Source organism: Folsomia candida, unplaced genomic scaffold (assembly GCF_002217175.1).
Source record: "Folsomia candida strain VU population unplaced genomic scaffold, ASM221717v1 Fcan01_Sc009, whole genome shotgun sequence".
Classification (NCBI taxonomy): domain Eukaryota; kingdom Metazoa; phylum Arthropoda; class Collembola; order Entomobryomorpha; family Isotomidae; genus Folsomia; species Folsomia candida.
Window position 1 is genome coordinate 549,629 of NW_019091201.1, and position 13,538 is coordinate 563,166.

The 13,538-nt window shown below is 36.5% G+C and overlaps 1 protein-coding gene across 2 annotated transcripts in view; it reads right to left on the minus strand.

Moving 5' to 3' along the window:
• LOC110854374 (protogenin) overlaps positions 1-13,538 on the minus strand; it is a 47,363-nt gene that overhangs the window by 5,265 nt on the left and 28,560 nt on the right. For both annotated transcript variants that reach the window (XM_035855088.1, XM_035855089.1), the window contains exons 4-21: positions 6,502-6,679; positions 6,336-6,407; positions 5,977-6,209; positions 5,730-5,881; positions 5,488-5,649; positions 5,361-5,398; positions 3,958-4,052; positions 3,765-3,884; positions 3,581-3,674; positions 3,230-3,492; positions 3,096-3,126; positions 2,966-3,012; positions 2,674-2,894; positions 2,537-2,579; positions 2,321-2,457; positions 461-489; positions 258-371; positions 37-164 (exon numbers count right to left, since the gene is read on the minus strand). In XM_035855088.1, the coding sequence (XP_035710981.1) occupies positions 37-164; positions 258-371; positions 461-489; positions 2,321-2,457; positions 2,537-2,579; positions 2,674-2,894; positions 2,966-3,012; positions 3,096-3,126; positions 3,230-3,492; positions 3,581-3,674; positions 3,765-3,884; positions 3,958-4,052; positions 5,361-5,398; positions 5,488-5,649; positions 5,730-5,881; positions 5,977-6,209; positions 6,336-6,407; positions 6,502-6,679 (2,157 nt within the window). The remainder of the gene's footprint in view (positions 1-36; positions 165-257; positions 372-460; positions 490-2,320; positions 2,458-2,536; positions 2,580-2,673; positions 2,895-2,965; positions 3,013-3,095; positions 3,127-3,229; positions 3,493-3,580; positions 3,675-3,764; positions 3,885-3,957; positions 4,053-5,360; positions 5,399-5,487; positions 5,650-5,729; positions 5,882-5,976; positions 6,210-6,335; positions 6,408-6,501; positions 6,680-13,538) is intronic.

Genomic DNA, 13,538 nt, shown 5'->3' on the forward strand with positions numbered 1-13,538 from the left:
ATTAGTTTGACAAAACTTGAAATAATAATAAATTACTGCCGGGCAATGTCCGAGATTCGATTTTTTGCGAATATGGTCCCCCTTCATCGTCTCCCATCAATTGTACAGAAAATTCATACGATGTGTATGGCTTCAGGTCTTTAATCTCAATAGACTCACTTGTGCTAAAGGACAATGAAAGATTCGAGTTAAAGTTAAAGTTTATTTCGTGAATTTTTGTTTGTAATGAATGATGTTTGAAATATATTTTTATAAACCTGCTGATATATTGATAATCGTTATGATCCAACTTGTTGTACCTCACGGTGTAGTAATAATAATGTAACTGAGAGTTTTTTGGAGGTTCCCAAGTTAGTCTCACTTCAGAAGAACTGGATGAAATTGAACAGCATTAGATAAATTTGAGAGTATTTTAATTTGAGTAACACTATCACCCTCAATAATTGAATGAATGACTCACCTTGTAGGGATAACCTGCAATCCTGAGATCTAAATGGAGAAAAATATGAAAAATATGAAAAATATTAGCAGAGGTCAACTCAGTTCAATATCCAGTTGGGAAAAAAGCCACAGCTCTACTTTTATTTCAGTTATTGTTATTCCTCGAGTTTAGTTTTTTTTTCACCAACTTTTTACTTAACAATATTTTCACTTTTAACCCCCATCACCACCACACCTACTTTTAAAACAAAGTTATGGAAAATACCGAGGAACTTCAGGTAGAGTTATTTGTATGGTTTTACGAGAAGAATTTATAGTAGGAAGGAAAATATACCGTTCTTGTTAACATTGTCGTGTGTTTATTATAATTGACACATCTATATTTTTAATAGGTGCAGGACAAAGTTAAATGTGATCCTTCTGATCATACTCTGAGTAAAAGATACGAGGAGATTTTTGATGCAATTTTTAGAAAAACGCAAGATACTTCTAAGGGCAGCATGAAGACTGCAAATTCAGTCATCCAAGAGTTTAAAAAAACCGTATGTTTGTTAATAATCAAATTATTAACTAGCCATTTTTATTATCAACTTCTGGTTGCCAATTTCTATTATAGGTGGATTACTATAAAGCGATGCCAGGTCCTGTTTATGAGCCAATAACAGTGGAAAATTGTTCGATTAAGATCTCTGCAGGTTGGAAATGTAAAGTGTGTGATGTTGAATATACGAGCAAGGGCAGCACCGGCAGCAACGAAAAAAAGTTAGCAGATCATATCGAAATCAAACATATCTGTAAGAACAAATTTAATAGTATATGTAGTTACTATTTCCATTAATTAAGTTTGATTTCATTTTCAGATCTCCAACCATACATATGTAAAGTCTGTAATAAGTCGTTTACCGAAAAATCTAACTTACAAAAACACAAAACAAATACACACATTTATCTTCCTGCAAATGCGAATCTCTACACTGAAGACAGTAGGAAATATGTTTCATGCAAGATTTTCGAAATAGATGATGATGACGGTAAAAAATATGCCATAAAATGATAAAGTTAATTATTGAATTCTAAATAATATTTAAAATGTCCTCATTATGTGCAGACGACTATCTCAAGAGTCAACTTTACATGGTGAAGTTCTTCAAAAAGACTGACAAGAACAAGAAAATCGTGTACATCAGTATTGATGTCACAACTTTCAAAGATGTGAAAGTGGCAGCAAAACTCCTAAGAGATGCCAACAATTTGGCTGCAGAGGCATTGAAAAGAGGGGAAACCACGATTGGTTGCAGCTATAAGCATCTCTTCGTAGAAGGGTATGATTTCAACCCTGAAGACGTGGAAGTACTTGGGATTTACGGAAATAATGAAACAACTGGGCATACATTGAAAACATTTGCCCGAGTAGTTACCAAGTCTAAGTGTTACCACCTCCCCAAAATGTCACTCGAACGGATGGAGAATTGTGAGCAAACTTTGTTGGACCAACTTAAGGCATTTCTTTCTAAAATGCCACAAAGAAACCAAACTTACTTCAATACCCAAGCGTGGAAACAACAAAGTGGAGAAATTGAAGATTTCGAACCTGAAGATACTTTCTCCCCAAAACGAGCAAGAGTTGAGTAAAGTTTTCTGATGGAATGATGGGCTAATTAATAATATTCACCGTGTCTTCGTATTTACAATCACAGATCTTAATTTTTAGTTCTTTTATGCAAAGTAATGCCAACTTATGTCAAATTTGTAGATCATTTTTGATCATTTTTGAATTTTATGTTTTCTTCATCCTAATAAAATCTGTTAACATTAACTGAGATCAATTTTCCTATAATTTGCCAATGTTGTTAGAACAAGTAGTTTACTTATTACTTACCGTTGGAAGAACTTTCGATGAAGACATGGAATCCTCATTGGAAGTAGTAGAAAACGTTCGGATGAATTTGGAAACTACTTCGCTTTCCCAGCTATCACCGAAGGTTTGAAGATGGACTTCGTACGAAGTTGAAGGAGCTATAAATTAATAAATATCATATATTTATTCTTATATCTACAGCCTTTGCCTTTAAATATTTTATAATTTTTAGCTTACCAAAATTCGTGAATAGGTACGATCGATCGGAGTAATTATAGGTCTGCAATTCAAGAAAAAATTATCAAATAATGCTAAATTAGTTTAATAAATAATTTATATCCTGAATAAAATCAGTATGCAAAGAAGAATCTTACATGGATTGGTCCAAAGAAGACGAAATCTTCAATTTTTCCGACTTCGGTAGAGTAAGTTAGTCGATAGCCCTTCAAAGAAAGATCCTTGTGACGAGGTGGTTCACTCCAGTTTACAAGGATAGACGAAGAATTTAGAACCGTGAGGTCCATCGTTGGAGGTGCATAATAATCATCGGTGACATTGGCCTCCAATTTTGTAGTGTTAACACGAGTCCAAGGAGCTAAATTTCATAAGAAAGAAATTACTAATCAAGATACTTGTTGTAAAGACATAACGAGAGCGAGTACTTACAATTTTCCTTGTCACTTGGCCAACCAGCAGACGTACTTGGTAACAATCTAAGTTATATATATAATTAATGAAGTATGTTACGTAATTAATTATTTCTAATTATCTTGTCTAATTATTATTCCTATCTCACCGAAGTTCGATGGGTTCGCCTGGCGTCAATTCTAAAATGGGTTACATAAGAAATTAATTTAAAGTCTCCATTTAATAAACTGCCATGCAGGCTAGAAGGCAAATTGCGCAGTGACATCGTATGCATGCACATACCTGTTATGAGAAACTCGTCTGAATCTCCATCGATATATCGAACATTAGTAAACTCCCCGTTGACTGACCTCCATTGCAATTTGTAGAGGGTGATTTTACCCCTTGCTTCGGAGTCTGAAAGTGGCCTCCAGCGTATCCTGACTTGAGACGCAGGGCCATATCTTTCGAAAATAAAATTTCGTGGAGCTTTGATAGGTGTATCCTCAAGAGTGCTACAAATCACTTTCTGAGACTGCGCACTGGCAGATTTGACAGAATAACTCCTGTTAATTAATTATAAGAGATAATCATTAAGTTGCTGATTTGTGGCAATGTAATTAATTTGCACATAACGAATGCCGTATTGCTTACCTGACATAAATGCTGTAGTTTGTGTAAGCTTTAAGGTTTTCTATTATAAAATCGTTGCTTTTACTTGGAGTTACTTTCTGCCTCTCTTCCCCTCCTGCAAATAAATTACAAGTCGTAAAATTATAAAGTATGTATATATATACGTGGCCAATGACAAATATGTATGTACACGAGGTGGGCTTACCAATTGCCATATAGTGAATCGTGAATGCCGTAATGTTGTCCCTCGAAGCGACTTTCCATGATATAACAAGAGCTTTCGCTTGACTTTGAATGCATTGCAGATCAAACGGTGCGTCGGGCGCTGCAGTAGCAAAATAAACGTTAAAAGTGTAAATTAACCAAAATCCCAATACTCATTTTGTTACGCTTATTACCTTCGCGATTATTTTCAACAGAGAGACGAGCGGTCCCAATGGCATAAATGTGGTCCTCTGAAACTACTTCGCACTGGTAGAATCCAGAATCATTTCTGGAATAGATACGATCGATCAGAATAAAAATTTTTTTTTGCTTATAGTTTGTTATGTCTATGGTTTTATGCCTTGGTTTATATTGTGATCATAGGATTTCACATGTCTACCAAGACTACTGCTAGTTTGAAACGGTCTGTGACAAATAGGACATTCCAAACCGTCTCTATGCAGGATCATATGATTGTTGAATTCTTCTACTATATGTGTTTCCTTATCACACGTTAAACACTTAAGTTTAGGAACTAATTTATGGCTGCGTTCGAAATGACGAGGCACGTCAGATGTTTTGAGAGTTTGACCACAAATTCTACAGTTACACTGTCCTATGCTGGATATCAAGCCTCTGTTTGATTTCACTGGAGAACTAATAATTGACTCATCTGAATTTAGTTTTTGAAGAGATTCATAGGTGAATTTTATGTCATAAAACTTTACTTGTTTAAAACTTAAATTTTTAAACAAAGGATGTATTTCACTACTTATTTGTATATCCAACAAATCAGTGTGTTTAAATTTAATTAACACTTCAGCTAACACTTCCTCCTTGTTTTTCCAGTGTTTTGCGTGAGTTGAAACTTGAGTGTTTTTCCCATCCGACAGAGGTAAACGAAATGAAGGAAACTTTCGATGTTGAAATTTTATCACTCTTGATAACAAGTATGAGCCTGCTTCTGCAGCATCACACGCCGAACTCACAGATTTGGAAGTCTCACTAATTATTAGGTCAGACAATAATATGAATCTAAACTTCGAGTCTTTGTCAGAAGTGTAAGTGTATACATTCGCATAGAGTTTTTTATACGATGGGCAAACTATAAGGTCTCTTCCGCCTAAGGTTGATACACGGAGGGACAAATTGTCTTTATCTGTAGCGTTAAGCCATAACATTACCCGATAATGATTATTTTGATTCCTTAAATTTGCGTCTTCATTTATAATCTCTAAAGCTAACTTTTTGTCTTCACTATCTTCGTCTATTTTTATCACTTTAGGAAGAGTTTTAGAAGCAGGTCCCGGTCTTTTACAACTAGTATTAGTAATAGTAGATAGCGCTCTACTATTTTGACTCATTTTAAATTAATTAAAATTGGAAGCACCGGAATTGACTAGACTAGAACTAGACTACTGACGTTCCTCATGCTCACCGATTCCCGGCCTAATTCAACATGATTCAGTATACCCCTTCACCAGAGATTAGGACGACTAAGGAGACAACTCCATGTATGTACATATGTACATAGATATTTACTGAAGGAACCACCACGACTTTATCCAATATTAAATTCAACTCAATCATTCCTTACCTTATCGTGTTCGAAATGACAATCTCGTTCCCTTTCGCCTGAATGCATACATTTCGTTCAATTATATAATACCCTTAAATTTAATAGGAATCAATTAAATTGAAGAGTGTCCAAAACTGCTGGATACCTTAACACGACCTTTCCCCGTCTCTAGACGTTGACCATCTTTGTACCATATCAATGTATATGTTGGAGGAACTTTACATTCAAAACGAACGGTTTTTGCAGGAGGGTATTTGTACGAATTGGGTCCCTTTATGAGGGCTGGGAGCCGGACTACTTGTATGGTCTAAAGCAGGTGAAAGTAAAAAATTATTGTATTACATACAGGCCTCATCTATTGTTGTTGAAATAGAAAATCAGACCCACCTTGGAGATTGGACTACCAATGGAATTGGTAATAACGCACGTATAATTCCCTTGAATGGAATTTTCAGATGTCAAAGTGATGCTATCGTGGTATTCCTTGCCCTCCGATAAGATTTTACTGAATGGCTGGACATCACTTTCACTCTCATTGGCTGTTTAAGAAAATTACATATAATTTAGATTTACGTTTAGTAATTGTGCAGTCATTTAAACAAATCATTGCATGCAGGTTTGCACAAATACTTACCAACTTCATAGGTCAAAACCCAGGTAATTGTTGGCACAGGTATGCCAGATGCAATGCAATCCAAAGTTTGTTCTTCATCCTCTTCGTCAAGTATAATAGTTTTCTGAGTTTCGTAATCATTGGCAAACAAGAACTTTGGTGGTTCACTTGAAACCAATTCGTTCGCCGTTTCAACAATCAGTTTCACGTCTGCTGATTTATTTGTATTCAATACATCATGCCGTGCAAAACATCTATTGGGATCACAAAATAATATTTGTTTAGGAAAAACCTTGCTCCAATTTACATGGCATCATCAAGAGATTCTGAAATAGAGCACGTTTCACTGGCTTCCATATTATTGCCATATAGAAACATACCTATAGTTTCCGGCATCTCCACTTTGCACTGAGAAAATTACAAGTGTTCCTGAGTGAGTTAGTATACTAAATCTGAAAAGGAAATGAATATATGGATGTAAGCCTTTGATTTGACAAAACATTGGCCTTGAAGCTATGAAACTTCTGATTTCCTCCTTGTCCTTACCTATTTGTTTCCTGAGCTAGTCGAGATATATTGTTGGTGCGCCCATGTGGCATAAGCGAGACCCATGTAACATGAGATGATGTTAGTGGAGGCGTGGATGCAATTTGGCACTGGAGTAAAGCAGGCTGCCCAGCTTTCACCTTGACTTCTTCCTTATTCCCATCTTGCACTTCGAGAACTGCAAAGAGAAATTGAGTAAAAAATTAACTTCCTCGTTCGTCTTAATTGGTTATTTATTTATAAATCCTATGATATGATAAAAAAGAAAGCCTATTTTTGACTCCGGTATGCAAATATTTGCAAGTATGAAGAGATTTTGTTTAACATTTCCTTAACTCTAATCAAAACAATAGTACTTATAGACATCTTACATATGTATATTCTTGCTAATTTTAATACTTGCTAACTCTCGGAGTCAGTCTGACTTGGGAATTATTTCGTCAAACAGAATAAGCAAGTCTAATAACTAGTGCAATACATTTAAATTTACACAAGTGGAGTATGGTCTCTTATTATTACGTATGTGTAGCAGGCAGCAGTTTGTACATCAAAAACTTTGCCCATCCAAATTTAAACAATCAATATTGCACAGACACACGTCGACGACGACTCCACATATTTAACTACATCCGCCATGTGCATTCTATGAAACAAAGCAAACTCAACAACAATGGAATGGAAATCATTACAATATTGCAGAGGAACGTACACATTGCAAGACGCGAGAAACATGAGTCTAACTAATTATTCTGGAGACTGTCGAATTTGTTGTCTAATTTTAAAAAGCGTGAATTCACTTTAATTGTGACGCCAAGTAGGAATACGAGCATGCATACATATTTACCACATAAGAATGTACGTGGTGGGCCATGCAGAAGAGCGAGTTGGAAATTATTTATGAATACACAAGACAAAGGATGATTAACATCTTTCACCGCAGTTTATTACCTTTTCAACTTTCAAATGAAGAGAGCAAACAATAATAATAAAGTCAAAAGTAGATTCTCATTTATATTTTATGAGTTTAAATGCTAAACAAATGCTATGCAACAACGAGTACCACCCGGACTGCAGCAACTGAAACAAAACGTATTAACGAGAATAACGTCGAGCTAAACAGAGACTGAAAATGCTAATAATTCTTCACTGTGCTTAATTGCAGCACAACAGAGCAACAAAAACAAAGTATCTTGGATGCTTCCAAGAAGTTCTGAAATTGTTTAAAGTGAAATTTCCGATTGATATATATAAATTGTAATGCGCAATTTTAGAAGCAAATAGATTTTCATGGTATTTAACAACCAAGGAGCTGGAAATTTAATAATCGTAATTAATTTAATAAAAATGCCTGCTTGGAGCAATGATTAGTAACTTAACAGAAAATATTCCAATTCCAGTTTAACATCAAATATGTATGCGACACTCTGGTACAGATATTGTCATATGTCCGGGTAGTAAAACAAAACAAGTTTATACCGAAACCTTCAAATAAGCCTGATTTATGTGCATATGTAAAACAATTCAACTGGACACACATAGTTTATTTTGGGGGTGACTTTATTCGTAACAAACTGAATATGATGATGCGAGAGTAAGATAATAGATATAGAAGATTCCGCTAAATCAAGTCATTATATCGGCCTGGCATTGATATCACCAAGATATTATATTACTCCAGTTTTATACACACCACCACCGCCGCACGCCTCTGCCTCTGCCTACTTACGCAAAAAGAAAGTAGGCCGATTTGCGACGCAGAAACCCCATTTGCCAATACAGCACCACCACCACCACCAAGACTTCACCAGTCAAATCCACAAACTCAACTCTTCATCCAACCAACCAGCCTACACACAGCAGTAGGAAGTATTTATAGTTCTGTTCGATATTTCTCCGTGCTTTCTCCCCAGTTCGCAGCTAGCGAGAAAGCACGGCGAATAGGTGAATTCTGCTTTCTCTCTCTCTCATCACTAATACTTAACCATGCTGCGAATCATTGTTACTTTGTAATATGTAGGCATGCAAGAAGAAGTGTGCGATGCGATGCGATGCGATGTGATGCTTTGATGCTGTCGTAATGTAAACAGTCAAATAATATGGATAGGGTTGAATGTTAAGCCTCCCATTTTCTCTCTTCTCACAGGAAGGATTTGCTGGTTTGTTTGTTTGTAGGTGCTCAATAGCACAAAATAACACATTCACCATTTTAGTCACCAACCACCAACTTTCACTCTGCAGATAGAATAATATGAAATCCCCATTACTTTCACCGCTACCGTGACCTGGTGGTACGTACATATCACTAATGATGGGAGTTTCTTTTTCATGATACTTTCGCACTCCATTTGTCATCATGTCGTCGTCGTCGTCGCCACCGCTTTGCAAGCGAAAATGCCAAATAGTCACCATAATCATATTGTATGAGGTTCTGTGTCGTGGTTCCGTGTCACCACTAATTTTTTAATGTCTACTCCTTCCCCTCTTTATAAAAGCTTTCCTTTTGATGATTCCTGCCCTCATGCATATGTACATACATTTCTTCATAAATACGACTTCTTCCCCTGCGATACTATTTAGGGGCAATATATTCTAATAATACAATTACCATGTTACGCAAGAAATATAACATGATCGATTTTGTTAACGTAGATATTTATTGTTGTGTGTGTGGAGAATAAGGTTTAGGTTAGGTTAGGTTGGATCAGAGTCATGGGGAATTTTATTTACATACGTATTCAAACTGATTGCTCTACCAGGAGGAGAAAATGCGTAGTTCGTTTTGTTGTTGTGACACAGGTTTAGGGGAAAGTTTACAACTTCAATGTGTAGTGGTTATAAGATGTCAGTTTGTCTATTATTAAACTCTTACATAACATTTCAAACTAGCCTATTAAATTTTTACTGAGCTATTTAATTTGACAAAATCGATATTACTAATTGGAAAAATATGGTGTGTCACAAAATATTGAAATATAATATAATAATACGGATTTTTTTTAGTTGAAGCAGGACAAGCATGACAACTTTTATACCGAAAGTTATTTTCCCGTTGCATTCTTAAATTATGCAAACGTTTTATGAAATAGACTAGCGTATAGCCCGGCCAAGGCCGGGTTCTAGGGGGGGTGTGCCCAAAGCGAAAAATCCGTCATACTATACTTTAAATAATTCCCAGTGGAGACTTTGTCATACCACATACATACATCAGAGTGAGGGTTTGCCCAAGTTATTTGAATTTCAATTGAAATAACCAATTTCAATTGAAATAATTGAAATTTCAATGCCCAAGGCATTTCAATTACTCTGGTCACAGTACAATTTGATTTCCCACTGTGGGAGTAGCTGAATAGCTAATTACTTAAATTCCCGTCGCGTGGGAGTAACTGCATAGCTAACTATTTAAATTCCCACGCTTCACGCTCCCGTTAAGTTCCATAAACCCCGTTAACTTCTACAATTAATGCCAAGCTATTGACGGATTCGGATTCAGCCTCAAAAATACATTCGAATTGATGTGCGACATCACGAATAAGCCATATTTGGCCCCCACGGTCACGGCAAGGTCACGGGGGCCTCGCAGGTCAAAACCATTGACGGCGTTGGATTCAGCGTAAAAAATACATTCGAATTGATATGCTACTCGCTGTGGGTGGAGTTTCTCAAACTAAAATAATTAACTAATAGTGTTTATCAAGATCACTTATCATGATAACCACTATTGATGAGTGATGTATGTACTGCTCACTCACTCAATTTACTTGCACACTGCAAATATACAAAGACATTTAATTTGATATTGATGGCAAGCGTACGTAAAAGTCACGTGCAGGCGAAGTGAGACTCATGCAGAAAATTCATGCATGCAACCGTTGCATGCTTCCTTCTTTGTCTCCTCTACGGGGCAATTTGCATTGAGAGCCACAGGGACCCAGGCAGAACTTAACACTAACGCTTTATGGAAGTAGATATGTAGCGTAGACTAAAGAAAATCGCCAACCAAAACATACGGGCTTAACATTCGGACTCTTCCGTCGCCCATAAAGTAAATACATGTGGAATGTCAACATATTTATTTATATTTGACGTCTCCACGTGTCAGGAGGACGTACTTACCCAAGTCGCAAAACAAGCCTGTGCATGCTTTACTTGATACGCGTGACGAAAAATTAAGTTCAAAAACCTTTGCATTACAGGTCAGTCTAAAAGAATTTTCAACAACAACAGATCAACTATGCATGAACCTTTTAAGAGTGTGTGTGTCATTGTTTGCGATAACATAAGGGATCCTTCTTAACCATGTTGAATTATTAAATATCAATAACGTGCCGACACCGACGAAGCATAATACTAATCAATAAATCTGTCCGTGTCGTGGTTTGATGTCAAACGGTTTTAATTAACATACAGTCCGTGTAGATTGAAAGACTTAAGATTAATTTAGTGCATGGAAAGTTACTACGTAGTACTTGATATTAAATGTCAATCTAGCTAAATACTTGTGTCGGTTTGACCTATGTATAATAAAGTCATTTCAAAGAAACGCTTTTTCGACACCGTTTGGACAACATTATACGTAATGTTTTTGAAATTAGATACGCTTCAGTGGGAGAAATGATAATAGTGGGAGGCCAATTAGTAAAAGGCAAGAGCAATGTATAGAATGTCCTCGTATTTAGTTCAATGGTAGGGGATTAATATTTTTGCAAATATCTGCCATAATACTGATCGGAAACATTGCAAATTCCTGCCAGTTCGAAGAAAAATAAAATTTCCATAATTTATTTTCAGAACAAATACGCATTACGTAATAATAATATTATCATCAGTTTCAAAATTTGATATTACTGACTGAATGCAAATAAAAAATATGGTGCTTTCTCCATCTTAGTTTTTCAACATTATTAAACATGACGCCCGTTCGTACCCACACTCTAATTCTGTACACATGCACTCACTCTTCTCGTCCTCCACTAACGCTATCCTCCTCCAGCATATGAGATGAGAGCAAATGTTGTTTGTGCAAAAAACTGCAATGATGGACCCTAACTAACTAGCCTATCCAATCCACATCACCAACGAATCTTGTATCCTGCTTCACATGAAATTCGCAAACTTCTTGCCACTCCGTCGCGAAACCATACCCTACTACAATCTATACACAACAGATACGTGTATACTGTGTATGCATAGCATAGTGCTGTGTATACCACAACATTATTAAGTCAGCCAAGCTTACTTTATAGCTTGTCCGTCGGTCCGTCCGTCTGTCCGTTGGTGCTCCAACGTTCGAGCGAATCAATTTTTTCGAGTTACGCTTTTTTTTGCAATCGACATATAAACTTAAGGTCATGGCGCCAAGGCACAGGTCATGATTATGTCAAATTGTAACATGCCAATGTGGGTATTTTAATATTAAACGGCCGTCCAATGCGATAAGTCATTTGACCTTCGGTGATCCCACGACCATTCAAACAAGGTCAAAGGTGAAAAACGTGTATCGAAAGTACAACATAAAGTAGGAAGATATTTCAAAGCAGAATCCAATGGCAAAAGTAATTATGAATTTTAAGGTCACGCGTAGGTCACAGAACTGACCAATAGGGTACCGTGAGATTATCATACTAAATGATAGCTTGTGTTCTGGAGTTATCGATTTTTCGTCACACAAACGGTCTCATGTTCCCCAATAGCTCATGTTTATAAAACATGTTCCAACATGCAAATACTGTGTCCAACAATTTCGCATGTCATCAACTACTTTTAGCACTAGCTTCGCTCACTTTGTTAAATCCGTGTCTTGCAATGGTTTATTGAACAAATGGTCCCAGTCGCGTACATTTTAATGAGAAGTGGGAATAGCGCTATCGCAACGCTATTTCTACAACCACCACACCACCTGCAAAATTCAGCCAATAGAATTGCAATCTGTAAAAAAGAAAAGTCATGAAACGGACTGGTGCTGTTGGAGAGAAGTAGGCAGATAGATACAAAATAAGACGAGGTTTTAATACAATCAGACAATTCCTCCAACCACATAATATACACAAGTTTGTGAAACCCACTTAAAATGAGCCGTATTTTTTCCATTCTAAACCACGTTTAAGCTGTCACCTGCTGCTGTCCCCTCTCTCTTTCCAGAATTGTTGGATTGAATTGACACCGCTATGACAAAATAATAATAATAAAAAAGAAAGGACATCGATAAGATGATGGTCGTCGGCCGCTCTGGCTGCTGTCACAAAGAGTCGGGTTACTTTGTTTGGGCACGAACACTACAAGGTTTTCCGTATTAGCAATCCAAGATGATTTCTCTCTAAGCTGCTTACTAACGCTTTTGCTCCAAAAGTACGATCTCACTATTCACTCATTCCATCCATCCATCCAACCATACAGAATTTGTACCAATATAATGGAAAACGAAGGCTAGAGATCACAAGTGTGAGCATGGTTTCGCAAACTTAAAGCACTCTTCTTCTTCTATTGCTACTGATAATAATATGATGATGGTATCTCTAGTAGTCGCAGATAGAGTGCTAGGTGACGAGTAGGACAAGCTCAAGCTCTTGGTAACTCAAGCAAACATCACTGGTTATGACCTTCACTTCACTCACTTTGCGTACTTCATTGCTCCTTCTCTTCATTAGATTTGGAAGTTGGATGATCAAACTTTCATTGCAAATCGTATTGAATAAGACTTTGTTTTATCCGTTATAACGCAGAAGCAGGAGGAGAGCAAGGAGGAGGAAATCTGATTCCAAACGTCTTCTTGGGACTTTGAGGTTAAGCTTATTATTGGCACTATATTCCGATTTACTCTCGCCTAACATCATGTTCAAATCCATTTCATAGCATTAATCTAATAACTAAGAACAAGGTACGACTGGATTTCTTCTTCCGAAAATACTTTTGAATCTTACGTAATAATAATATTATTTAAATTCAATTGAAGTCATATAAAAACCCTTTTTTTCTGCAGACTGATTTCTTTTATCCATGCTAATGTATAAAGGTAGTGCATGCATACATTGTAGCATACT